This window comes from Fusarium redolens, assembly GCF_020744475.1.
Source record: "Fusarium redolens strain MPI-CAGE-AT-0023 chromosome Unknown BKA55scaffold_8, whole genome shotgun sequence".
Taxonomy (NCBI): Eukaryota; Fungi; Ascomycota; class Sordariomycetes; order Hypocreales; family Nectriaceae; genus Fusarium; species Fusarium redolens.
In genome coordinates, this window is record NW_025763671.1 from 1216326 (window position 1) to 1242744 (window position 26419).

The following is a 26419-nucleotide window of genomic DNA, read 5'->3' on the forward strand; positions in this document are numbered from 1 at the left end:
TTTTTTAGCGGGGCCCTTTTCAGCCTCGTGCTGGTCGCGACGACGGGAGCCAAAATGGAAATCGCCGTCTAATGTTAGGCTGTTTATTTCTCGCTTGGAGTCCCTGGCCTTTGATTCGCTTCGGGAGCGCGCGGGCCAGTGCCAAAAAATTAATATCGATTTCCGAGTGTCCCCTGCCCCAGTCTGTCTCCACTTAGCAATTACACTTCCAAGTATTACGTCGCGGTGGAGGTAACGTCAAAGCTCCGAGGTCTGTTTGTCTTGTCCGAGAGCGAATCTCACCACTTGCATGATCGTTTCCTCTCGTCGCTCGTTCTGAGATTTTGACTCTTGGTTCCCGGATCGCCCGGATGGGATTCTAGAGTGTTTTTTCAGTCCTTCTCTCCTTTCGAAATGGCTTCAAAATACAAGGACAAAGATACAGGCGTTGTCCTAAGCTTCAATGGAAGTTTGGTCAGTTGGGCGCATACTGCTGTCGCATATAGTATGTCGTTGCATTCTCGCCCGTTGCAGAGATGCAACTTGGATGATTGAGGCGCTGATTCATGGTGTTCTAGCTGCTTTCTTTAGTGCATTGGTTATTGGTGTTTACCTACACTACCACAAGATCGTACAGAATGAGTTCTACGGTTATCCGCAAGAATGGTTCCCCTCAGTCTCAGCGACGATTGGTGATCGGTACCCCGAGCGATCGTTCTTCATGATTTTCATTGCCATTACATCCGGTACAGCATAATCGATCGAACTGAACCATATTCGCATCGTACTGATAGCTCCCAGGTCCTCGATTTGCCCTCGTCGGTTTATGGTATCTCCTCACGCGAAAGCCCGGCCAAAAGCTACCTGCGTTTGTCGCTGTCATGGGCCTACTTCGAACCCTAACCTGTGGCGGTTGGACATACATTACATCTACAGATGATCACGATTGGCATGATATCCTCATGATATCCTACATTGTTGCGACGCTTCCGTGGACGACTGGTTGTATCGCACTCAGCCCCGCCAATCCTCAGGCCATCAAATATCGTAAATACTTGGCGTCTGCCTTTTTTGGCACTCTTGTGCCATTGATCTATTTCTTCATTCAGCACAAGGTGCATCGTGTCGCTGGAGGTAAGACAAAGGTTCAACGCCATTGACATGTGACCCACTAACACTATAAACCAGCTTACACGACTTACGCCTTCTTCGAGTGGTCTTTGATCATCTTCGATGTAGCCTTCGACGCCGTGACGGCTCTCGATTTCAGCACCTTTGATATTGAGGTTAGAGATATCAAGGGTGCGAGCCAGGGGTACGTTCAATGGCTTCCCAGATAGTCTTTGGTTTCCAGAACAGCCGTTTGCGAAATATACATGTTTGCAGGCCATTGTCTAAGTCTTTTGCAGTGAGAACCTATCGTCCGTCCCATCTGCCGTCCTGGAAAAGGAGTAAGTACACAATTAGCGCGAGGGGCGTATTGTCATTAACCAAGTCCTTAGAAAAGAAAAAGCAACAGGCGGTATTTTTGCTGTTCGCTTCAGCTGGCCCGAGGCACTCGATATTGCAGCTGAAATCTATCATGGAGTAAGCTTTACTGTGTTGGGCGGGAACGACAATTTGCTGACCCATCTTAGTACGTTTTCTGGACTATTCTGACTAGTCTGGGACTTGTAGTGTGGTGTAAGTCAATCGGATTGTGGATTGAGACCTTTGTGAGCCTAACTCAATATCAGACTTCCCGCTTTGGTACATGGGCATTTCAGGATACGAAGTTTTGGTTATGACAACGATTTCGCCCTTCATCCTGGCCAGCCGTTCAGCTCGGTCTCTTGTGGTGAACAATTTGCGCGCAGTACACCTTCTGTCTCTCGCGGGCATCGCAGCCTATCTGGTTGAGGAACCCAGTTACCGCCTTTTCACTGTTGGAATCGGTGTTTTCATGTCGTGCTTGGGGTGGGCCGGTACTCTTTTTGCAGAGTCAGTTCACGAGGGCCGCCTCGAATCCAAGATTCTTGGTTGGATGATTGGTCTTATTCTTTCGTCTACTGCTAAGTTTGCCTGGTGGACGAATAACCCTATCTGGCCTATTATGCACGCTGCGAATGGCGGTTGGAACAACACTGGTCTTGTGCTGGGTGTTCTAGCCGCTCTTCGCTTCACCAGACGAGCACCCCTCGCTGCCGGTCTGGCTCCCAGCCCTACCAAGAGTAGCTCGAGTTTCCTTTCTTCACTCGGTCTTGCTGGTTTGTTCTTTGGCCTCCACTCTTTGCTCTCTGATACCAGCACCATGATCCTCTGGGGATGGGAGGGTTATCCAATTCGTGGACCATACTTCTCCACACACGGCTGGCTCACAGTTCTTGCTATGTCGCTGGGTCTGTTCGGCGGAGTCTGGCAGCCCAGGCTTGCGAGCAGCTGGGGGGTCTATATCATTGGTACCGTTGGTGCCATGTTTTTGACTTTCTTCAGCCATTGGTCCGGTTACTACGGCGCTCTAACGCTTGCCACCTACTTGATGGCATATTCTGTGCCCATTTTGACCCATGCAGCCAAGACAAACCCCACGACGACTTTTGGCAACGGTTTCCTCATCTATAACTTCTTGGTACTCTTCCACGTTTGGGTTGTGGCATATGCCTTTGTCCCAGGCGGCCAACTCGTTCGTGAGCACACTGACTGGATCATGTACACGATGATGACTTGCATTGGTGCTGGTGTGTATGGCATCAACGCCTCAGGTTATCAGCGGCAACCTTCAAAGCGGTCTGCGCCAACCCAGCAAAGGAAGTATTTTGGCGTTGCGACCATCTTGATCAATGTTTTCTTCTTGGTCTCAGCATTCCATCGGTTCCCTAGTAATAACTATCAGCCTTATCATGCTGATGACCGTATCCTCACTGCAGGTATTTGGACGATCCACTTTTCGTTTGACAACGATATGTGGGCATCAGAGTACCGTATGCGAGATCTCATTAAGGAATTGGAAATCGATGTCATCGGTCTTCTTGAGTCCGACAACCAGCGTATCATCATGGGCAACCGTGATGCTACGCAATTCCTTGCCGAGGATCTCGGCATGTATGTCGACTATGGTCCTGGTCCCAATAAGCATACCTGGGGTGCCGCTCTTCTGTCCAAGTTTCCCATCCTCAACTCGACGCATCACCTTCTACCCAGTCCTGTCGGTGAACTGGCTCCTGCTATCCATGCGACGCTGGATGTCTATGGTCAGCTCGTCGATGTATTTGTCTTCCACTCCGGACAAGAAGAGGATCCTGAAGACCGACGTCTGCAGTCACTTTATCTCGCTAATCTCATGGGCTCTACCCCTCGGCCAGCATTCTTGCTTAGTTATCTGGTGACAAAACCAAAGGAGGGTAACTACAACACATATGTGAGCGAGAAGTCAGGTATGAAAGATGTAGACCCGTCAGATTGGGACCGATGGTGCGAATACATCCTCTTCAAAAGACTCAAGCGTGTGGGGTACGCGCGCGTGAGTCGCAGTTCGATTACCGATACGGAGCTTCAGGTTGCCAAGTTCAAGATCCCCGAGTCCAAAGAGGAGATCGAGAAACTGGATGCGCAGTCAGATAAGGAGCGCAATCGCCGAGTTAAGGAGGAGGAGGTGCCTAAGGGTTGGAGATTCCCTGCAATGTTCCGGGGTGATGGTGTGCGAGAACACAGATACCATGTGTTCAACGAGCCCAGGTATTTCAACTAGGTAGGCTGTACATTACGCTAGATAAGGGGTTGAGGAATGCGAGAAAGGCATGTCTCGATGCCATATATGCTATTCATATTAATGGGAGGAGTTAATGGGACGGGGAAGGTATGGATTATGAATAATGTACGGCGGCGAAGTCTATGAGCTTAATGCTAGTGCACACAATATAAACTCTTGTTGTATGTATATTTGCTGTATGATAGTGATGCGAAGACGCAGCAAAGTATTCGTTGTTGAAAATCCTCATCGCTTGAGTCGGGTGCTCTAGGGTATGTAGCATTCATTCAAGGAGCCGATGATTTATGTGATGGTATGGATATATAAGATGCGTTTATAGGTAACTGTATACTAGGTAGTGGGGGTAGGAATATTGCTTACGGCGTTAATGCGTGGCATTTTGGTTTGTTATTGTCTCAATAATGTTTGCTATCATTCTATATAAACCTCCGCGATGTGACGGCGTATGTTTTATACGAGTGTGCGGGATAACAGAGTTACAGTGAACCTCATGTGGCTTGAGCCAGACTTACCACGAAATCGGTCAGCGGCTGACCAACAAGGTACAAAGAAAGAATTATCCTATCGTATCCATTCCTGGACGTATTTCTGCACAAGAACCGTTGTCAAGCTTGCATTGTGTATGTACACAGACGAAAACTGCAGATTTCCGTGCCCACTCCGTACAGAAATATCTCCGTCCCCACTCGGACCGCCGAAACTCCACAACGCCGCGGTCATCATCGGGCATGTGAGGTTTACAAGCCCCTGTCGCCCGCTGCTGGGCCAGGGATGACCAAGAAAAATAGAATTTGTGTGATTCCGCAGGACGGACCAGAGCCGCTTGTAAGGTAAGTGCCGAGTTGGAGCAAAGATCGAGGGCGTCAACAATCGTTGGTATTACACATATTGTTCATGACGGCATAAAGACCTTGGCTTGACGTGGAGATGTGATTGGCGCCTGACTGTGCCTTTAAGGCGAAAGTCTGAAATGGCAGCTGACCTTTGGAGATGAAGGAGGCTGGACTAAGAGTAACGCCTTAGCATTGTCGTGCGCCAGCGACGTATTGAAACTATTGTACTTATTTCATGAGTGGGAGACAACAGGATTTATATAGTTGATCTGAAGCTTGGACGGATAACTACCATTATAAGAAAGTTGCCAATATCAAACCAATATCAAAAGAGTAAAATTCCGAGTTCATGTCCCTCGTAATTAGTAGCCATCGAAGCTAGGTAGATGCAATTCATGGATCGAAATGATAACAATTCCCCAAATCACAAGCTTAAAACCCCACAATCTAAAAAGCTCCCCCCACAATCTCTCAATTCTCATACTCTTCCGTCATTTCCAATCCGAACTTAGCCGCTTGAAGACTTCATGGCTCACCCCCTCCACCTCCAACAAGTTTGTGATTATTGACAAGCTTTGTGTGCCGCCGCCAGCCGATTATGAGCGTCTCGCCTAGACCCAGACCAGGGATGGAAGAAGTCAGCGAAACATGAGAAGTGGGCGGGCATGATGGGCTAGATAGAAAAAGAGGGTGGTCATGGGGTTACAGTCGTCGTGTAGGTATGGAGATGTATCGCTTTGTTTCTTGATAAGACGTATATAACTCCTCCGGGACTTCCGCCTCTCTTGATCTGTTGTCTACCTCTTAATCTCACAGCTTCTTAGAGACTCACTCTTTCTTTGTGTGAGAGACAGACAAGATGACGTTCAACTTAGCACATCTGTTGGTTTACTTGGGGTTGTTGGTAGGAGGACTAGCTCTCTATGTAAGTCAACACTGCCTACAGCTTCTTTGATAACCAGAAACTCACATGTGACCAGGGCTTCGGCATTGTCGTTTACCGAGTCTTCTTTCACCCTCTAGCCAAATACCCAGGCCCATTCCTCGCCAAGATCACAGACGGATACCAGCTCTACCACGCCTGGAAGGGCGACAGACAGCTCGAGTTCTGGCGCATGCACCAGAGATACGGCCCCGTTGTCCGCTTCGGTCCCAACTCGCTTTGCTTCAACTCCAACAAGGCCCTCAAGGAGATCTACGGCTTCCGCACAAACGTCCGCAAGGCCGAATTCTACAATGCCTTTGTTCACCCTACCGCCAACACGCACAACACGCGCGACAAAGAGATCCATGCCCGTAAGCGCCGTGTCATGTCTCAAGCCTTCTCCGAGAGCGCCATGAAGGAGATGCAGCGATACATCTTGGGTAATGTCCGTACTTTCTGCGAGCAGATCGGTATGTTGGAGGGTTCTGGGGAAGAGACCAAGGGCTGGACCAAGCCTCGTAAGATGAGCGACTGGTGCAATTACCTTGCTATGGATATTCTTGGTGATTTGTGCTTCGGCAAGGCTTTCCATATGCTTGAGAGCCCGACTAACCGCTTTGCCCTGGAGCTTGTTGAAGCTGCTACAACCCGCCACCTTCTCGTCAGTGTACCATCTTCCAATATGGCAAAATGAAACTGACACTCATAGTGTGGAACCATGCCCATCGTGAACAAACTTAACCTGGACAAGATCCTCTTCCCCGGACTCGCTGCTGGTCGTGCCCGCTATATGGGCTACAGCAAGGGCCAACTTGCAGAGCGCACCAAGCTTGGTGAGGAGACAGATCGCCGCGATTTCTTCTACTATCTTCTCAAGGCCCGCGATCCCGAGACTGGCCAGGGCTTCAGCACTTCTGAGCTCTGGTCCGAGTCCAACCTACTGTAAGTGATACTAGACGACTTTGGAAACACCCCAGCTAACAACTAAATAGTATCATTGCCGGGTCTGACACCACATCGACTGCCATGGCTGCCACTCTCTTCTACCTTGTCCGATGTCCTCGCGCTCTCGAGCGAGTTACTGAAGAAATCCGAAGCAAGTTCAACGATGTCGAGGAGATCTGCCAAGGCGCCACTCTCGCATCTTGCACCTATCTCCGAGCCTGTATCGATGAAGCCATGCGTCTCTCTCCATCTGTCGGCGGTATTCTTCCCCGTGAGGTACTCTCCGGCGGTATCACCGTTGAAGGTCGTGCCATTCCCGAGGGCACCGTTATCGGCGTTCCCCATTATACCATCCACCACAATGAGTCCTACTACCCTTCACCATATGAATACGTTCCTGAACGATGGCTCGTTGGTGCTCTCAACCCCCTCACTGGCGAGAAGACAACCGAGGATGAGGTTGCGCTGGCTGCTAGTGCATTCTGCCCCTTTAGCATTGGGCCCCGTGGTTGTATTGGCAAGGGTCTTGCCTATGTTGAGATGACAAACACACTTTCTCGCACTATGTATCTTTATGATATGCGCAAGGCTATTGGTATCGTGGATCCTGCTGAGGGCAACCCAAAGAATGAATGGGGTCGACACCGACCAGGCGAGATGCAGCTGGTAGATACATTTACCAGTGCTAAGAACGGACCTATGATTGAGTTCCGTAAGGCCGCGCATATCAAGGCGTGAGCTCAAGAGTATAAAAAAAGGAGAGAAATATGAGTTTATGACATGGATGTACAGGACATAAGATACAGTCACCTGGCCATGGAGAAAGCGTTGGATCTAACAGCAAAGAATCAGGAGAGCACAAACCTCATGGTCTACGAATATTTAAATGAAACAAAAACAAAAGCATTTAAATTGAAATTGTATTTCCCTTTCGTCATGTTCCTGTGATGATTATGATTAGATAGTGGCTTATTTGATATACCTTTACATGAAGTGACTAACCGTCAAGGGGAGCCTTGGGGTGAAAATTGCGGAATAAATATCTCTTCATCTAGGGATGATTACTATAGGATCTAAATTCAAATTTTACCACCTTATTCTGAGTATAAATTCTACTGTAAGTCGTCGATAGCTGTGAGTCCCATGCACCTTTTCCCCAACCCTTGGGAGCACAGCTTCAGTGAGCTTTTGGCTTTAGCTCATAACGACCCACTAATTCAACACTTGTGTCAAGTGTTCGCAAAACCCGATGGGCCCAACGAGGCTGGGGAAAGGCTGAGAGTGCTCTCTATCTTTCGCTGTTAGACATTTTCTTTTCCTCTCTCAACTTCATTTTTTCAACAACTTGAAAGAATTTGCCAAAATCCAGCGAACACGATTGTCACGTAACTGGAGCATCTTCCTCGTCATGAGGCAGTGTGGCACCTGGCTCATTTGACTCCTGGCGCATGTCAAAGTTTCTACACTCATAATTTGACTGGACCAACACGCAATTTCCATTCAATCATCGTCAAAAGATGACTTTGTGTAAATTCTTTCAGCAGGGCAACTGCAAATTTGGCAGTACGGTTTCTTTCTTCTCTGCGGGTTGTTTTATCCTCGTTCTGATCACACTGACTTGTCTACAGATAGTTGCCGATTCGAACATGTAAATCCAAACAATCGTAATCAACCCTCGAACCGCTTCGGAGCTTTAGGAGGAGGAAGCAACCAGAACCCAGCTGGTACGAAACGCGACAGATGTTGATAAATAGGACAGGAATTGACAACTCAACAGACAAATACAACATTACTATCGACACCATCGAAAAGGATTTGACGAACGAGGTTCCGCAATGGATTCTCTCAGCCTATGCGCCAGGGCGAGATGCTCCTGGTCAGCTATTTGGCGGATATCCGCGCGAACAGAGTTTTGAAGAGCTCCGGCTACATTTTATGATGGGGAAAGCGTCAGGGAACGAACAGCAAGCTGTGAGCGCACCCTCAATCGATCTTCACGCGACCGTCCAGGCTGACCTATATTCAACCTTAGCTTAACGAAGCACAAGAGCTATATGTTCAAGCGCAACAGCAGATGCAGACGGCTCTCCGCGATGTCAAAGGGGCGGTTCAATTTATTGTAGGCGAGGAAAATAACCACCCGAATCGACACGATATCTGCAAAGAAGGAACGCAAGGAGCTCCCTTTGGAGAATTTCTTGTTGGGAAGCGACCCAAATCGACAATCGCCGATACTGGCGCTCAGTCAACCCCGTTCGGATCCAACAACAACAATACTTCAAATCCTTTTGGTGGTGGCGCATCGACCGGTGGAAGTGCCTTTGGGCAGCCGTCGACTCTCGGCGCGAAACCAAGCGCGTTTGGTGCACCGTCCTTTGGTCAACCATCGCAGCCAGCACAAGGAGGAGGCTCGGCCTTTGGTCAACCATCGCAACCTTCAGCGTTCGGACAACCATCACAGTTGGGGCAAACCGCCTCAGCATTCGGCAAGCCAGCGCAAACCTCGACCTTTGGCCAGCCATCACAGCCAGGATCTGCTTTTGGTCAACCTTCAGCTTTAGGCGCAAAGCCCAACCCGTTTGGCACACCAGCATTTGGACAACCTTCGCAACCAAATGCACAAGGCAGTGTCTTCGGCCAACCGTCACAACCAAATACGCAGGGCAGTGCCTTTGGCCAAGCCAGCCAGCTTGGACATAAACCGAGTCCCTTCGGAGCACCGAGTGGAACGAACAGTTCTAGCCCATTCGGAGCCGTCGCAAACAACAATAATGCCCCTGCAGCGAACCCCTTCGGTGCTCCAAGTGGTGGCGCGACGAACAGTCAGCCTGCCAATCCTTTTGGACCCAACAATAATAGCCAGACCAATGCTCCAGCGAATCCGTTTGGGCAGCCTTCACATCCTGCTCAAGGAAGCTCGCCTTTCAGCCAGCCTTCAAATGCTGCCGCACCGGCAACGTCAAACCCATTCGGTGCATCTAATGCGACCTCGAATCAACCCACAAACAGTCCATTTGGTCAGTCTTCACAGACCCAGTCGAATGGCTTTGCGTCGCAGAATAACCAACCACCAGCAAGCAATCCATTTGGTCAACCTTCGCAGCAGAAACCTGCGAATCCTTTTGGTCAGCCATCCAACGCTGCACCAGCTGCCGCGAACCCGTTTGCTACGACGCAGGATCAAAAGCAATCCTCAGCAGCAGCTTCTTCGACAGGCCCATACCCACCGCACAGCAGTAGACAACACCCGCCTATTGAGAGCTATAGCTCTAAAGGCATGGATGGCCGGCTATCAATGTTCAAGGGCAAATCAGTCATTTACAAGGATGACAAGCCCGGAATCCGAGAATTCGATGGGACATGGCGGCGGATTTGGTTCCCAGATGGTCCTCCTGCATTCTCAGCGGATACAGAATTGCCTCCTGAGATGTACGACGATAAGTCCAAGGCTCAATGGATGGCATTCGCACAGACTGGAACCTTTGAGGGTGGCCTGATGCCCGAACTACCGCCTCCGCGAGAATGTACTCTATGGGATTTCTAGCCAAGGAGTCAAGTCGAGCCAGTTCACAACTTGTTTTATATAGGATGTGGAGGAGAAGAGTCGAGGATGAGATAGAAGGCGTTGGACGATTCAGGAGACTGCGTTAATTGGCGTTGTGTATAATCATTGGGGATGCTTGGATGCATAATCTAGACAGTTAAAGAAACATCTTCGCAAGACAAGCAAAGTGAAGGATGGTATCAACTTCAGTGGATTTACGCCGAGTTTGCTGTGTGGCTTTGACACAACAAGCCCCACTTCAAGTGATGAGATCAATGTAAATGACGTAAGAGCTTGCCGAATGCTACAGATCTTACAAAATTGTCTACAACAAATCAACGAAGCTCATTTGTGAAAATCATCTCTAAGATATTTGCTTGGTGTTTACCTTGCACCACCAACTACCAGGGCAGCTCTCGGGTAAAGACGCACTAGTCCAGGAGCACTCAAGCGCTTTCATGACCAGAGCCATTGATTGGCTTGAGTGGTAGAAAAGTATCTTTGTACCTCCTCCAAGTTGACTGCATCAGCTTGCAGCTGTGAGAATCCACTTTCTGATGAATCATCCGGCGATGCAAACGCAGGCTTGAGCCACGATACTTGTGAAGTTCATGAGCGACAGTTTATAAGAACGACTCATCTCTCTCTTTAAGTTCTCGTCAAACCCAAAATTGCACTCAATTTAGCGCACAAAACAGAAGTTTACCACGCACACAAAGACACTCAACCATGGTCTCTTTACCACCCCTCGCACCCTTCCCCCAGTCATCATGGCGACAACATCTCTCCCCCAGCGAATGGAACACACTCCTACAATCCTGGACATCTATATGCCGCGCCATTTCGTCCCTGTCTGAAAAGGACATCAAGACTGCCCTGTCGCGCGACGACTCCATTGCAACATTCCTAGTCTCTTTCGCAGAGGAGACAGCAGAGGCAGGATTCACAATACTAGACTCTCACTCGACAACACTGCCAAAAGCTGTATTTCAGCTCATATCGAGAGTCTTCGCTGTATCTCCACCTCCTCAACTATTCGATTATGCGTTCTTGGCAAATATCGCAAGGATATTCCCCAGGAAAGCTACTGCCCCTCTTATTGCACAGCTCTTTCAGCAACATGCTGCTGCGCTTGAGGCTTCTCTCACTGGCCTGAAGAAGCAACTTATCCCACAGTTAGAGGCTGGTATCAAGGGTGATTTGAAGAGCGTTGAGGCTCGTTTGATACGACTGAATTATCTTCTACATGCTTCGTCAGACACCTGCACTCTATTCCTTGCGGGATCTGATTTCCTCGATGGCCTTATTGTGTGCTTCCGTGTCATGAATCCTCCTCTGCGCAAGGTGATCTTGACCACGACGTATCTATGTCTAGTTGGATTAATAGATACTGAACCGGCCAAATGGTCGATGCTGAGTGATCAACTATACGCCCTCAAGGAAGCGGCTGATGCTCACAAGGCTGGCCCTCTCAACGTCAACGACTCACTTGTCCCTGAGCTCATCACCAACACCCCCATTTTGAAGATACTACTTCGGAGGGCGGAGGATACCGGCGCGGCGACCGAAAATCTCAAGAAGCGAATTACGGCCTTGGAGAGCTACAGGAAGGGAGCCATGGTCCGTCCTAAACGACTTATAAGAAGGAGATTGGATAAAGGTAAAGGAAAAGAAACGCAGCCAGAGGTGGATGCCGACATTCATGTTCACAAAATGAGCCAAATCACTCAGGTTCAGGATTTGTTTCCTGATTTGGGATCCGGTTTCGTGTCCAAATGTCTAGATGAATACGGAGAGGACGTGGAGCAGGTCGTTTCCAATCTGCTAAGTGAGACTCTGCCACCTCACTTAGCTGATGCTGACCGCAGTGAGTCCTTGTACGTCATTCTCTACCTATTCTCAAATCGCGATCCTTTATTAACCACCATTAGGTCATCACACTCTGAAGCAGGACACACAGAGCTTGCACCACGACCTACTCCGCCTCAGGTTCCCGCACGACACAATGTTTTTGACGACGATGATTTTGACCGCCTTGCCATGGACGTTTCTAAGGTTTCATTTGGAAAGAAACCAGGCAAGAACGCCGATGAAATGCTCAAAGATAAAGCAAACGCGCCGAACAAATCGGCCATTCTCTCTGCCCTCGCGGCATTCGATTCTGACGATGACGAACGTGATGATACATACGATGCTGACGATGTGGGTGGTACTGTCGACGCCTCCAACCAGGAAGCCGATGCGGCGAGCGACAGCAACGAGGAGGCATTGTTCCGTGCGTACCAGATGGACTCCAAGCTGTTTGACCGTGATGCTGCCACAAGGCGTAGTAGCCCGCGAGCCAAACTGCGGGAAGAAACCGGAATGACAGATGAAGCCATCGAGGGATGGGCCCTCATCTTAGTCAGGAACCCCCAGCAGAAGCGACGATTAGAGGCCAAGTATGCCTTTAGTGGACAACAAGCGCAACTAGAACGCACATCTTGGCGAGAATCTCCAGCTGGGTCGGGAGAAGAAGGAAGCGAACCTGACGGTGGATCATCGAGAGGTGGCAGAGGTGGTGGTCGAGGGCGAGGGCGAGGTCGGGGAAGAGGCGGCAATGTTGCGGGACCTACAGGAAAGAAGGAGACGGAAACTGCTAGGAAGAACAAGGAAGCAAATAAGGGGTCTCGGGCGAACCACAACAGACGTGATGCTCGAGCAAAGAAGATGGCACGGGGAGGTTTCGCTGGATGATCAATCACCAGTTCTCTGTCTCTTCCATCTATCTAGACCCGGCGCAGCAGCTAGACAAGACCCTCCTCTCTTTCGAGCATGAGTTGGCGCAGTTGCTTCTGGCCCATAGAGATCACCAAGATCCAGCTCGGTAGCATAGGGGCTCTTCATATCGGCTATCATGGGAGTTCCGGGATAACCACTGGGCCCTGCTGGAGAGACAATGCCGCTGAGAGAAGCCAGAGTCTCTTCAATGCCTGAATAGCGGTGGTAATCCTTTGGTGTAGCTAGCTCTGAAACAGCCTCAATAGAGGTAAGATCCTGGTCGCCATCACCTGTACCCATTATCATGCTTTGAAGCGACATCCGCGAGCTCCTCCTGCTACTATTGAGGTATACCCGCAGATCGAAGCATTGGCGGCATGATGGGTGTAAAGGAAAGCAATTTGCTTCATCGCGGTGTTGCGGGAGTTGAGGACGTGACTGCTGCCCACACTTTTCCTGGATATCGTCGAAAATGTCTGCGATGGGAGTGAAGTAGGTGACACGTTGTCCAGGCCCCCAATAGTTATTGCGACCCCAGACTTGACCGATTAGACCATAAGTATTGGCGTCAACAACTCCAGCACCACTGTCGCCGTTAACACCAATGCCTCCACGTATCCAGGCATCCTCGTCCTCTTGCGGCCATGGTTCCTCGATAAACCATTCTCTCGTAGCCTTTTGCGTCTGATTCTCCACCCCAGAGACATATGCAGGGATCTCACAAATCTGACCACGCTGATAACCAGATGTTCGACCGCTAGACAGAACATCTGCACCTGGTACAATAGCGGATGTAGTAGCTACGGTTGGTTCCTGGGTTGGAGGTTGGGTTTCTGAAGGGAATCTGCGAAGGATATTTGCTTGTGAAGTACGAGCACCGATGAGAGCCCAGTCTGTTACGACAAGGGGCTTATCCATATCACACTCATCCCAATAAGGATCATGTGAGATTCTCGTCGTCTTGAGGTTAAGTCCTGACGTGACCTCAAGCTTGCCGAGCCTGAAGTTCGTCTCCTGGGCCATGGCGTCATGCCCCTCATCTATACATCGCTTGCGATCTTGGGAAGATGGATGCTCAACCTCCACTTGAGCGAGCTGCTGATAGGCCTGCATGAAGGGATGAAAGTTGCCCAACCAATAACTCCCACCACCGACGGTAATACAAGGACCAAGAGTAGCAGTGCTATCTTCAAATCCTCCATTTCCTGAAACACCGATGCTGTCACCCATGCAGGGATCACGGAAGAAGTAGGGGTTTCTCGCGGCACAAATATCGTCCTTGTGATCTTTGCCCAGGCCACGAGCCCAGGTAACTGTGCGATTAATCTCCCCTTGCGTAAAAACAAACGTGACTAGCTTGGAAAAGTTGTTGGGAATAAGATCTTGAACGTGGCTAGCAATGATGATCTTTCGAGCCCGAGAAATAGCTTTTGGAGCCATGATGCCAATTCGCTTCATCTGTGGCGATTTGCCTCGAGTGACAGTGACTACGTGACGGGGTCCAACCCAGATAGGCAGATATTGGGAAAGAAATGGAAGAATGGCGTGCTCGAAGACCAGAGGAAAGCTCGTTGTTTCTATACACCGTGAGGCTCGTCCTCGGATAAGGTCTGTTGGACTTTCTGCACTTCGTGGAGTGCCTTTGATAGTCAGTGTGAAAGCTACCAAGGTAAGAGAGACTTGACGTGCTTACCAGCATTCTTTCTAGCTCGCTTCTCAACAATGACGTGTAGGTGATCTTGGCATTGGTGCTTCGTCTTAAGCACATCGGTAGACATTTCTGTGTCATGATCTCTGTCCTTTCTCTTGAGAGACGCAAGAGTAGTGGTGGGCGTGTCATCTGGCGATGACTTGTTGCCCGTCTCCATGCTACCGTTAATCTTTGTTGGAAGCTCCCATTCCTTTGCATCATCTTTACCATCCTCGGGGTGAGCCATGGCTATGTGGGACTGAAGAAGGCGAATACTTTGGAATGTCGTCTCTGTGCAACCGTGTGATGGACAAATGACAAGATGTTTAACTTTGACATGGTAGATAAGTCCGTCCCTAGTAGAAAAACTCGGCTGGTCACAGCCAGCCCAGTTACACAGATAGGTGTGACAAGATTTGACGTGGGACTTGAGGTCCTTGTCAGACGAGAAAGCTCGTTGGCATTGAGGGCCAAGGCAGACGAAAGAAGGCGTCGAATTATCAGTGCTGTTAGTTCGCCCACTTCGACTTAATGGACTCGGACCTCTTGAGCGACCTCTACCGTTACGGACGGTCATCGCATCACTGACTTCGGTCGGAACAGAAGAAAATATGGAACCAGTAGAAGAAGTATCGGCACTCATGGTAGAAATCGTACTCATCTCTCGCATATCGATTTCACCAGCCCAATTTGTACAAGGCTCCAGGCCCAGGTCCAACTTGGCTGGTGATGCAGACCGGTAGCAGTCAATATTAAATTCAGAATGGATTGATCGAATTGGCTGCTGAAAAAAGTCAAAAGACATGAAACTTGGAGAGGTAGTAGTCTTTGACATCGGCAAAGCAATTGAAGCTGGTGTCGTGGGAGGCGTCGATATTGCTTGAACGGTCCGATGCCGGACTGTGGGGCCGTGATAATGGCCGGGACCGTTGAAGTCAACGGCCCGGCGGTGGTCCTTGCGCCTGAGGTTGTTCATTGTGTGAGTTCATTAACTCACAATGGCTTTGTGAGGCTGCAATTGAGGGAAAAACGGACAAAGGCAATTTTTGAGAGGTCAGACAAGGAATGGAGAAAATGCAAAACATTCGAACCGGGGCCTTCCTTGGTCATAGGTTGATTGCGGTTGCCTGACGAGAGCTGGCGGCCCCTGCAGAGGTGGGCGAACCATTACATCTAAGTGTAAGTGGTAAGGCTGATTGATGATGCAGAATACTTGGGCCCCTGGGTAAACTACACGAAAAAAGACAAAGCAATGAAAACGGGACCCAAACCCAACCGGTATTACTGATCGATAATTTTATAAGTGTGCTGGACTTTAGTTAATTGCTTTACGCTTTTTTTTCTTCTTCTTTCTACTTTTCACCCGAGGGACGTTAGGCGCACTGATGATATCTAGGACTTTTCGGCCCCCAATTGTGGTCGATCGGCCCCTCACGATTCGAAAGAAGCCTTTAGTTTCATGTTTCTTCATGGTATAGTGTGCAGGGGTATGTTGCGTCTGATGGTTCTGAATTAGACGGCAAGAGTGGCTGATCTTTCCTACAATTCATCGAATTATTGTTCTTGATGCCTCATCTCACAATATTAATCTTTTTGTTGTATCCGAAGTTAACCATGCTTCCTGCCTGTAGACATCATATGTAGACGTAATAATCATCTATCTATTCGAGCACTAGGTGACCAAATTTCATAACATTCATGAGGCCTCGGTGATTTATTTCCCGAAGGCAACCCATGAATGAACTACCTTTTCTTACCTTGTTCTTCATAACGCAACAGTAAGATGCACTTACATAGGTAGGTAGGTTCCTGAAATATTCCGGATTACCTAAGGCATCCTATTACTACCTAGGTAAGGTATCCATGGCATACGGCATCCTCGCTCCTGCAAATTCTACCAAGAGGAAGGTGATAGGCACTCAAGAGTCGAACCTACCAATAAGTCACCAAACAAATGCCATGGATCTTTACCTCGCTCTTTCAATCCTGCCCTCTCTATCAACGGCCTCATTATCTTCAATCATCATTGTATACACTTTCAGTCAAGCCAAACATCGATGAGTTGCGTTGATATATTCCTTATACGTCTAGCGTTGCAATGAGTGTTTGATTTTGAGAGAAGGAAAAAGCAAGCTTTATTGACTTACCAAACCATACATGCAACACATCCGAAAACGTTAGCCTCAACTATATTATGCAGAATGGAACCACATTCGACTTCGAGTTCGCATACCCCAGCATCGTACAGGCAGCTTCCTGAGGGATCCTTTCGCCTGATCCAGTTACTTCCAGGCTCTTGGAATGATACCCTTAACACGGAGCTCTTGGAACCAATTGCTTATCTAAGGCCAGGTAATCAGTATACGGCAGAGCTTTCCAATCTTGATGGCCAGACCCCTAACTACGTTGCGTTATCCTACACTTGGGGGAATTGTCGGACGCCAAGAACAATCACTATCAATGGAGTCACTCAATGGATCACGACAAATCTCGATCTTGCCTTGCGAACTCTGCGTGCAGAACAACAACAGAAACCCGTCACCATATGGGTCGACGCTTTATGCATTGACCAAAACGACGATATGGAGAGAAGTCGTCAGGTTAGCCTCATGCATCAAATATTTCAACAGGCCGCTTATGTCCATGCATACGTTGGCGATCCATTCGACAGAGGACTCGGATATGAGCAGCACTTGAAGGAGCTCGGGAGTTCAGACCCCTTTCAGTTCTCGACCGAGACAGACAAAGCCTAGGAGGAGATTCACTCTGATCTCAGGGAACTTGAAACAGAAAAGAGTGTACAGTTATCCATTCATCAACAGTGTCGATGCATCCTTGGGCTGCTGACAGCACTCTCTAACCCATCCCTTCTCCGCCGACTGAAGACCATGGACTTATTCGGCGGAGGCCTGCACAAGGAAATGGAGGTTAAACAAAGAATACTCTTTGAGTGGCTCCGCATGTTTGTCATTGCCCCCTGGTGGGATCGAATGTGGATCACGCAGGAGGTCGGCGTAGCTCGCAAGCTTGTCCTTACTTATGGCAGAGTCACGATATCCTTTGATGTGCTAAAGGAGATTATCAACATCCATCCTCCGATATATTGCGACTTGAAAGAGGAGAATGCGCGAGTCTTACAGTTGCTTGTCACTAAAACAAAATGCGTTTCCCAACTCCAAGAATTGCAGAAGTATGAAACCATTGCAGATATGAACGAATTGGGCTACTTTTCAAAGTCCTTGGGAAGTCCCCTTCTTTGGCTACTCAGGACGTTCCAACAGAACCGTGCCTCTGAGCCTAGGGATAAGATATACGCCCTGAGTGGCCTTCTCAGGAAGCTCAATATCGGCGACGACACTAAACTCTTCGCGGCCGACTATGATACCCCGGCAGCCACATTTTTCTCTCGAGCTGTTGTTCATATCATGCAAGATACGGGTCTGTTCTGGTTAACATCTGCAGATTTGGCTGGCAAATCCGATGACAAGCTTCCATCTTGGGTACCCAACTGGGGAGGTAGTTTCACGAGGGATCAGACAACAAACCCGTCTTTCTGGGCGGTTCGTCTATGCCACAGTAAATCAGATCTCACATTCGAAGTCTGCAATCCGGCAACCCCTTCAAGTCAAATCTCATTGACTCCTCTAGCGTACTATCGCGGTCTCTCCAAAGATCCACAAGGAAGATACCGGCATAAAGTTCGGGGATCTATAGCTGAGAAACGAAATCCTTTTGGACCTGCCTCTAGACCTGGCTATTTTGCGACAGTGTCCAGCACACAATTTTTTCTTGATTGTGAAAACTCTCAACAACGTCGACTGCAATATGAGTGGCACGGTCCTGAAGTGGAACGCTTTACAAAGACTGAAAACTGTCTTAAGGTCCCTTCACAATTGTGTTCCACAATCAAGCATGTGTCGAAACCTATCGCTCCCAAGTTGGCCAACATAATCGATGTAATCGAAGGGCTGAGGGCTACTTACTCTGAGCTATTTTCGAGTGCTTGGGAGGAAAACTACCGCAGGGAATCAATGGGTCGTGTGTTATGCTTCGGAGCCGTCTTGACAAGCGAAAATAGTGATGAAGCTACCTCACTGCTGCCCAAGGATGACCCTGACTTGGCCATCCTCATCTATCTTCTTTCCGAATGTTCTGATGGCGACTTTCTTCATATATCAGGTAATCTAAGGGAGAAATACGCGCAAAAAAAGTTCTCCGACCCGAAAGGAACTTGCTCGACATGTCTGCTAAGCGACGGCGATTGTTCAAATTGCCTGTCAGCATTGTCAGACACCAGGGCACTGATACTTGATCCAAAGTCTATCTGGAAGGACGAGAAGATCATTCAGAAGCACTCAACTGCTCTCGAAATAGCGCCTAGCAACTGCGTTCTCTTGACCAGCGAAGGGACTTTGGCATTAGGACCACCTAACACAGAAGTTGGCGACCAAATATCAATTATCAGTGGCGGGCTGTGCCCCTATATACTGCGCCGCAATACGAACGCACAGCACCTGGAGCATGCTGCTTTCGATCTCGTTGGGGATTGTTTCCTTGACCAGACTCCACCTTGGGAGCCCGAAAAACTCGAGACAGTGGCTTTGGTGTAGACAGATGAATTTGTTTTTAGCACGAGCAGAATTACCACGTGAAGGAAAGAATTGGTGTTGGGACCATCAAGAACCTCAGTCTAAACAAGTCGGAACACCTTTTTACTAGAATTTCCAACTTTGGATTGCCCAAATCATTATGGGAGATGATAATTATGTTCCAAACTACTTCAACTCCTCTACTACTGTCTTCATTATAACCTAAGTACAACCACCATGACGCCGTTCATAAACCCTGGTAAAGTCCCTCGACCACATCACTGAGCATTCTTAGCCCGTAAAATTTGGCCACCCTCTTCATAACTCCGAGCTTCTTGCTCACGTCTTGTCGTGACACAACTTCCTTCCACTCTCCACTGCAGGTACAGTGCTCCATGAAGTCGTTCAGTCTCAGTGCACCGCACCGGACACATTTGAGATCCTGAGTCGTCCATTCCACAACCCAGCTCTCTACTATGCCCAACAATCGCTCTTCTATGGCGACACGGTCGAACTCGGTGCCACAGAAGCCGCAGCGCCAAGCAGCGCCTTCGCCAAAGAGATCTTCGTCTCTGCATAGGTCTAGATCTCGCATCATAGTACAGCTATCACAGGATATCTGAGGAAGACGAAGACTTTCTGATGGGTTTGTGAAAGTACCATCTTTCGAGAACTCGCGCACCTCGAACAAAGCTAGAAGCTCTTTTCGAAGTAATCGAGCTTCAAGAGTGATGTTTTTGTCAAGCGATAGAACTTGCATGAGTGACTTGACAAGCTCGAGGATAGGATTGTGTGGGTTGAGGTGTGAGCCAGGAAGGACAGGGAATGTATAGTCCTGTGCAAGCTCTGGATGAAGCAGCTCACGCTTCTGCTTGTTGAGGAGGCTAATGATGTCCTTCTTCAGAGGCTTCTCGAATGCCTTGCCTAATATAATCTGACCTTCATGATCCTCCAGGCCCTTGCTTGGCAGCTGTGTCAAGCGTGGTGTGGCATCTGGGTCGCCGTTGTGAGGCCGCTTGAGTTGATGCATAAGCTGGATAAACTCAATCACCCAGTCCTGAAATGTGGACTGGAGTCGAACAGGTAAGAATGTTGCCATCTGCCAGTGCATGACAGTTTCGAGGTTCTGTTCTTCGGCTTCAATAACCTCCTGACAGGCCTTGCCTCCGTAGTTGAACTCATCATACCATACAAGATAGTCCCAGTACTCCTTAATCTCCAAGTCGATAAAGTGAAAGAGTGGCTTGCTCTTGATCGACTTGATGATGTACTCGCTATATGCATATGCGTTACCGACCTCAGCCTTTGTAGTTTGGAGAATAAGACGGTTGGCGTTGGCAAAAATGACCTGAGACCCCACTCGACGGAAGTCAGCCATGAGCTGCTGGAAGGCCTTACGAGACATCATCTGCACGTAGTAGTGCAGGGCTCGATCGTACATGAAAGAGTCAGGGTTCTCAACCCAGCGAACAAGATGTTGCACGAGAACATCGGCCATGGTACTTCCACGACAAGCTTCGGTCCACCACGCCTTTACCATCTCACGCAGGACCTGGACGCCAGCATTGGCAAAGGCATTCTCAGATGCAAGTGTCTCAGAGTCGTCAGCAGCGGGATTAAAGGAGACGGAGTCGGCGCCCTCAAGCTCGTTAATGAGAGATGAGGTCAGGATGGTGTTGATAGCCAGATTTCGGACATCAATATCGATACACACAGACGAGAAGGTTCCTGGATTATTGACGTTTGGCATCTTGACCGTGTCGAGAGGGCCAAGAAGATCGTCCTTTTCATAGCCAGCATGATCAGGGCGAGCATCGGGAGACCACCAAAGCACGACTCCGTTGGCTTGAAGGCGTCGGGCATAGGCAATATCGATCAAGAATCGAGGATCATCTCGTTCCAAATTACACAAAGGGACATCACCGTAACGAGCCAAAGCTGTAAGGTGCAGAATCCAGGATCCAAGGCCAAGATAGTGGCCAACAAGCCGCTTGGCGATGACAGATTGCCACCCTAGAGGGGGTAAAGAGCTATCCGCAACATCATATTTCAATGGAAGGACGGGGAATTCTCCCAAGATAGGGACATCATGAATGAGCAGCTTGCGCTGAGACGATTGGATGACCATCATCTGTGGTCGTGGCTCGTCCTTGCGCATCTTCTTGACAACATCGCCTATCTCCAAGTGAGCCTTGCGTCGAGTCGTCACTTGGGTAATCTTGATGTGGAGTTTCTCCTGGTAGGTAAAACAATCCTGCCAGTTGGTACCAGCTGCTTCCGCATGTTGTGTAGCGAGCATGTCTGAATACATTCTGGAAATATTAGGAAGATCTTGACCGGAGTCCTTATTCTTCTGCAGAATAACGACGTGAGCTTGGTCATTGGTGGTAGAGAAGATGCCAAAAACTTGTCGTTCACCAGCTGTGATGTGAGAAATGTAGATGTAAGCCAGGGGCGACGTCTCGAGATACGTTCGCGTCTTAGCTGGTCGCTTCAGACCAGCTAGATCAAAGCCTTGCTCAAGACCCCTTCCCAGCACAGCATGTTGTGCTGCGTCAATGGTACATTGATTTCCAAGACGCAAGACAGCTCGGATGTTTAGGGGTACTTGCTTCTCATACACACCCTCAACACTTGGGTGATTGAAGAGTAGGGAGAACTTTTCGCTCTCGTTGAAGTAAATATCTTCTGATACAGTCAATTTGAAGAGATGGCTTGACGGATGGCCATTGGGAAGAGTGTAATTGACTTGTTCAACTTCACAACCGTCCACTTCAACGTCGGGAAGATCCTTACTCTTGAGGTTGAGGAAGACTTGTCGAGGAACATTGACCTTAAGCGTATGAATCTTGGCGTCGATTAGGACATAGGCCATGACAATACCAGGAGTCTCAGTCGCTTTGAGGTGCAAGACCTGCCAGTTACTCATGTAAGTAGTGTGCGCCTGCTTCATGAATGTTTGCTGAAGATTGTTGACTGCACCGCCTCTTCTATCACCGAACAATTGTCGTCGACGGATTCTGGCTTGCTTCTGCAATTTCCACTTCTTCTTCTGGTACATCAGGAATGCTTCATAGTTCTCCGAAGCGCTTGGCATTACTTCAGGAAGTGCAGACATGCGATCGGGGTTCTCTGCTGGCTCAGGAGACTTGCGCTTCTGCACAGTCGTTGCAGCCTGAGAGGATGCAATGACTGCGTTGATTTGTTTGGGCTTCAGAAGCTTGCTACCAAAGTCTTCTACATCATCCAGTCGAGCACCATTCAAGTTGGTGATGTCTTCCAGTGGACTCTTCTTGAAAAGATCAGTGAGCTTCTTCTGCTTCAACTTGTCGTCCTTGATGTTGATTCTCCTTTGAAGCCAGTCGGGATGTGGCACTCGAGGTACGGGGTTGCGGACCTTTTGGAGAGCCGCAGGAATGGTGATCAGCTTCTGGATAACAGAGCCCAATCGCTCAAGGTAATAATCCCAGTCAAGCAGTGCACGAGGATCGGTGTCAGTGGGCTCCTCCTTCAACCACTTCCTCAGATATGTACGCTTGACAGATTCCTCTGCAGAGAAGATGGCCACCGGAACAGCTCGTTCTGTAACGGGTGCATTTTTGGGTCGAGCGCAGATGATGAACTTACAGTTCAGTCCCTTGTCCTTTACCATCTGCTCACCTAAGAAATCTGCCAAACGCTTGGCAGTTGTGATACTGGTTGACTTCTGGTTTCCGTACTCCTCCAGAGTTTTGGACATGCTTCGATTCTCAGAAATGAGTTCCATCAGCTCCTCGTCTGCCAATGTTGTACCCTTGCTGTGCAGAACATCCAGCCAACGATTGGCAACCTTGGCAACGGCCCCGTAACACTCGGCCAGCGTTTCTCCTTCGAGGAAAAATTTGAAAATCTGTTGCTGGAAGATCTTGATGAGCTTCAGCTCACCACGACGTTTCACTTCGAAACCTTTCAACTCAGCAAGACTGCCGTCATCGTTGAAGACAGCGTAACGCTTCTTCAAGTTTTTGTCTTCTTCTTTCGATGTGGGCAAAACCATTGCCTTGTATGGACCATCGACTTCGAAAAAAATGGAGTTGTCGCTGTGTGTTTCGTACTTGAGGGTTTTCTTATCGACGAGTGTCTGGTATTGGTGGTTGGTAAATTTTGCATGGACGTGGTGGTTAAGCATGACACAGGGGTATGAGATGTTGAGTTTCTTGCCGCCCTTCAGCTTGAAAGAGAAGTTCTCGGGGAAGGTTGCGGGAAGCATGCACCAAATTCCATCGGTATCCAATTCCAGAGGTCGTCCCAGTCGTTCGACCAGTTGTCGAGCCATTTGAATAATGTGAGCACCCGTCAAACAAGTGACGCCAGCCATTTCGAGCGAGTACCAACGAGATCCCTTTCTCATGACATATCCGTAGAATGAGTTCAAAATAACCTTGTGTGCCAATTGCAGCGAGTCGTAGAGAATAATCATCTTCTTGGCAGCGTCGACCTCGCTCTGAGCAGCACCAGAAGACTGCAAGGATGACGTCTTTCCCTTCCAAACCTTGGCTTTGCCCTTGTAGTCATATCGACGATCACGGAAGTCTCGTACAGTGTTGATATAAAAGGGGTTTTCTCTTTGACAAATGATTGCCTCCCGCACAATAGTTGTCGAATCGTGGATTTTGTGGTAGACCTTCTGAGAATATAGTTGAAGACGTTTTCGTACAAGATTGGCTTGCTCGTCGGCACTAAGATCCTGGAAGGTTCTCATAGGAGAACTGGGAAATTTACCGGGGAACTTCTCGTTCTGGAGTGCATTTTTAATCATGTTATACTCGTCTCGTTTTGGGGGCAAGTATTCTCCTCGCCAAGCCCAAGGTAACCTTCTATCACATGTCTTTCCTGGTCGATTGAAATCGCAGGCAGCGCAGTCGGACTCTTGAATCATAGAATCAGGCTGCAATCGGTTAGTTGTCATGATGTTGGGGTACATAGATGCGACATCAAGATGGTAAATCAGGGGCTTTTCGTTACGGTTCGGCGTTTCCTTGAGCTTGTTCAACCTCTCGACGATCTGAGCCTTGACTTCTTCGTAGTTCTCCACGTCATCAAAGTTCTTGTTCTCTTCAACTGTGATCACGAATTTGAGGGCTGCATCCAGATCGCCGAGGAGCTCGTCAATAGCTCCAGGGTCGACAGCAAAATCCACCGGGATATCAGCTCGAAATACTCCTGCTTCGATGCTTTCAACGTGGCCGCCGACGTAGGTCTCTGAATCGAGGAGATGTCCATCCCAGAAGGCCTCCTTTGGTGTGATATACTTGTTCGGAAGTACAATTTCTCGTTGATATGCTTGCACCATCAGCAGCATCTCGCAAAGTGTACCTGTTCCCTTTCTCAATACTTCATCACCGCTCAACGGTAGAATAGTACAAAGAGAGAAAATGAAAGGGTGGACATATTTCATGTATAGATAATATGTTGCAACGGCATCGGAGACGGAGTATTCAGCGAGTGTTTGAGGTCGTTCAGTCGCATAAGGTGTCATTAATTCAGGATCCAGCTCGTCTGGGTCGTATCCGAGCTTCGCAACAGTGACGGCTTTCAAACCACGAGAACCTTGAGGGAGATACGAATCTCGGTTGACCCAATGGAAGCAGTCCATGTGCACGCTGTAGTTACACTTGTACTGATCCTCATTGTCCTTCTTCCACCCAATCTCTTGGTACATATCGATTCCATTGATACTAGCCCGTGCTTCCACAAAAGGCCAATCGAAAAAGTCACCGTTGTAAGTCGCAATGACGGTAGGTCGCGCCTCTTTGATGTGGAGGAAGAATCTCTCGATGACAGCCTTTTCATCAGGTTCGTTGAAAATCATAAAGGGACCCGGGTATTCTGGTTTTGGCGTGTAGTCGAAGTCGCCAATATCTTCTGAAAGGATTTGACGGTTTGTAATTAAGAACCCTTGGCCATCGATCATGTAAGAAATCATGATAATCTGATCGGTGGCAGCATCAGGGAATTTGAGAGGCAGCTTTGATGTTTCAATATCATAAGCCATCACTACAGGTTCAGCCGGCAACGACCTCTCTTCGTTGGGGTAAATTTTGGTGACTCCATGTTTGGCTTCAACAAAATACCATTTTCCGGCTCGTATATCTGGATGTCCAGGTCAGCAGGTGCTTGACAAGGGTTCAAGGCAGAAACAAGGACTGTATAGAAGCAATAATCAGGGCAATGGTGAATAGTGGTCTCATGGCCTTTGGGGCTCTGAAGTAGCAAATACTTGGTTGCAAACATCATGTAAAGCTTGTAGAAGAGTCTGTGAGCAAGGATCGCACATACCTAAATCTATCATTACTCGTACATGGTATGGTACATCATATTCTCTTATATCGACGATAAAGTCGCTCGCATCAGAAAGGGCAGTGTTCATATTTCGGTCGTCATCTCGTGAATCATCAAAAAGGTCGAAGTCACCATTCGAGCTGTTTCGCGTTAGCTTGATTCTGCCAGAGATCAGTTGAGCGAGCACTTACGTTGCCACTTCGGCGTAGGCATCCATAGCATTCATGTTCTTCTTGTTCTTTTCCGCAATAGGCATGATATCTTTTCTCGCAGCCATGAGGTCGTTGACATTGGCAAACCTTAACTCAAGGAATGTTCTTCGGTAGCCGAGCAAGTGATTGGGCATATTGAGATCGTCCTTCTCAACTCGTCGAATCGACTTGACGACACCACCTCCGGCAACTCTCTTCACCCATTCCTCAACCTCAGACTCTCGGCCTTTCTTGACAGCGATCAAGAAGTATGGGTCAAATTCCACAGTGGCTTTGAAGGTCGAGCCGTCTTCTTCGATGAAATAGCAATCGACAGCGGCTCGACCACCTGGTATCCGTTCGTCCTCGATCGATGTGGGTTGAATGTTGACTAGCCAGCCTTCTCTCTTCTTTCCGCTCTCATAACGCGCAAAGCCCATGTTCTCGTCGATGCTGTGTGCTAACCGTGTCCGCTCCCATTTCTCGTCTGCCGACGTGGCCTCGTTCCTGGATGAGGCCGCGAATGTGCGTGTTCGATTACCATGATAGGCAACCTTTCCTCCTCGACGGAAACCCTTTTGAGGGCGACGAAGACTTGTGTTAGGCATCGAGTGTTCTGGGGTGGGCTCCCCAAAAGGAGTGTGGTTTAACGAGCAGTTGACGATGTCAGGTAAGAAAGATTCGACATGGAGAGAAGGGAATTGCACAAGAGCAGTTAAAACGACACAGAAGAATAAACAATTGAGAAAAAGTTGTTTGAAAAGTCAACACTGAGCGGAGTGTATCTGTGGAAACAAAGTAAATGAAGGGCGTCCCTAAAGCCTGGACCGAGATTGCATAAATTGGAAGCGTGAGACGCGTTTAGACGCGCCCTCGCGACGCGATTGCACTCCA

General features: G+C 48.7%; 8 protein-coding genes across 8 annotated transcripts; 6 read left to right on the forward strand and 2 right to left on the reverse strand.

Moving 5' to 3' along the window:
- Nucleotides 1–393: 393 nt before the first annotated feature.
- BKA55DRAFT_511288 (Frag1/DRAM/Sfk1 family-domain-containing protein) lies at nt 394–3706 on the forward strand (the record flags this gene model as incomplete). Its single annotated transcript, XM_046187692.1, has 8 exons — nt 394–484; nt 558–725; nt 781–1113; nt 1168–1294; nt 1389–1430; nt 1482–1566; nt 1617–1662; nt 1716–3706. 8 exons carry the CDS (start codon nt 394–396, stop codon nt 3704–3706), a joined length of 2883 nt encoding a protein of 960 aa, XP_046049354.1.
- A 1713-nt stretch (nt 3707–5419) lies between these two features.
- BKA55DRAFT_539605 (cytochrome P450) lies at nt 5420–7168 on the forward strand (the record flags this gene model as incomplete). The annotated part of the gene is made up of 4 exons (XM_046190156.1): nt 5420–5485; nt 5541–6146; nt 6195–6427; nt 6478–7168. The coding sequence occupies 4 exons, from the start codon at nt 5420–5422 to the stop codon at nt 7166–7168; spliced, it is 1596 nt and encodes a 531-aa protein (XP_046049355.1).
- Nucleotides 7169–7508: 340 nt separating this feature from the next.
- On the forward strand, nt 7509–10318 carry BKA55DRAFT_568613 (uncharacterized protein). The gene is made up of 4 exons (XM_046192844.1): nt 7509–7993; nt 8059–8154; nt 8208–8401; nt 8463–10318. Exons 1-4 carry the CDS (start codon nt 7948–7950, stop codon nt 9972–9974), a joined length of 1848 nt encoding a protein of 615 aa, XP_046049356.1. The 5' UTR covers nt 7509–7947; the 3' UTR covers nt 9975–10318.
- Nucleotides 10319–10703: 385 nt separating this feature from the next.
- BKA55DRAFT_511520 (uncharacterized protein) lies at nt 10704–12710 on the forward strand (the record flags this gene model as incomplete). The annotated part of the gene is made up of 2 exons (XM_046187718.1): nt 10704–11851; nt 11906–12710. 2 exons carry the CDS (start codon nt 10704–10706, stop codon nt 12708–12710), a joined length of 1953 nt encoding a protein of 650 aa, XP_046049357.1.
- Nucleotides 12711–15400, reverse strand: BKA55DRAFT_539608 (uncharacterized protein; the record flags this gene model as incomplete). Its single annotated transcript, XM_046190157.1, has 2 exons — nt 12711–14374; nt 14428–15400. 2 exons carry the CDS (start codon nt 15398–15400, stop codon nt 12711–12713), a joined length of 2637 nt encoding a protein of 878 aa, XP_046049358.1.
- A 1225-nt stretch (nt 15401–16625) lies between these two features.
- Nucleotides 16626–17177, forward strand: BKA55DRAFT_690277 (heterokaryon incompatibility protein-domain-containing protein; the record flags this gene model as incomplete). Its single annotated transcript, XM_046199479.1, has 1 exon — nt 16626–17177. One exon carries the CDS (start codon nt 16626–16628, stop codon nt 17175–17177), a length of 552 nt encoding a protein of 183 aa, XP_046049359.1.
- A 135-nt stretch (nt 17178–17312) lies between these two features.
- On the forward strand, nt 17313–18535 carry BKA55DRAFT_539609 (uncharacterized protein; the record flags this gene model as incomplete). The annotated part of the gene is made up of 2 exons (XM_046190158.1): nt 17313–18462; nt 18531–18535. The coding sequence occupies 2 exons, from the start codon at nt 17313–17315 to the stop codon at nt 18533–18535; spliced, it is 1155 nt and encodes a 384-aa protein (XP_046049360.1).
- A 612-nt stretch (nt 18536–19147) lies between these two features.
- BKA55DRAFT_369874 (uncharacterized protein) lies at nt 19148–26413 on the reverse strand. The gene is made up of 3 exons (XM_046185895.1): nt 25526–26413; nt 25332–25474; nt 19148–25145 (listed from the first exon to the last, which is right to left on the reverse strand). The coding sequence occupies exons 1-3, from the start codon at nt 26131–26133 to the stop codon at nt 19261–19263; spliced, it is 6636 nt and encodes a 2211-aa protein (XP_046049361.1). The 5' UTR covers nt 26134–26413; the 3' UTR covers nt 19148–19260.
- Nucleotides 26414–26419: the final 6 nt, after the last annotated feature.

Bases quoted from the DNA above. Each gene is read 5' to 3' on its own strand.
- BKA55DRAFT_568613 (XM_046192844.1), top strand. From the start codon at position 7,948: ATGACTTTGTGTAAATTCTTTCAGCAGGGCAACTGCAAATTTGGCA. The intron at 8,155-8,207 runs GTACGAAACGCG...ACAACTCAACAG, and splicing joins AAGCAACCAGAACCCAGCTG to ACAAATACAACATTACTATC. The intron at 8,402-8,462 runs GTGAGCGCACCC...ATTCAACCTTAG, and splicing joins CAGGGAACGAACAGCAAGCT to CTTAACGAAGCACAAGAGCT.
- BKA55DRAFT_369874 (XM_046185895.1), bottom strand. From the start codon at position 26,133: ATGCCTAACACAAGTCTTCGTCGCCCTCAAAAGGGTTTCCGTCGAGGA. The intron at 25,475-25,525 runs GTAAGTGCTCGC...AACGCGAAACAG, and splicing joins GCCTACGCCGAAGTGGCAAC to CTCGAATGGTGACTTCGACC. The intron at 25,146-25,331 runs GTATGTGCGATC...CTGGACATCCAG, and splicing joins ACGAGTAATGATAGATTTAG to ATATACGAGCCGGAAAATGG.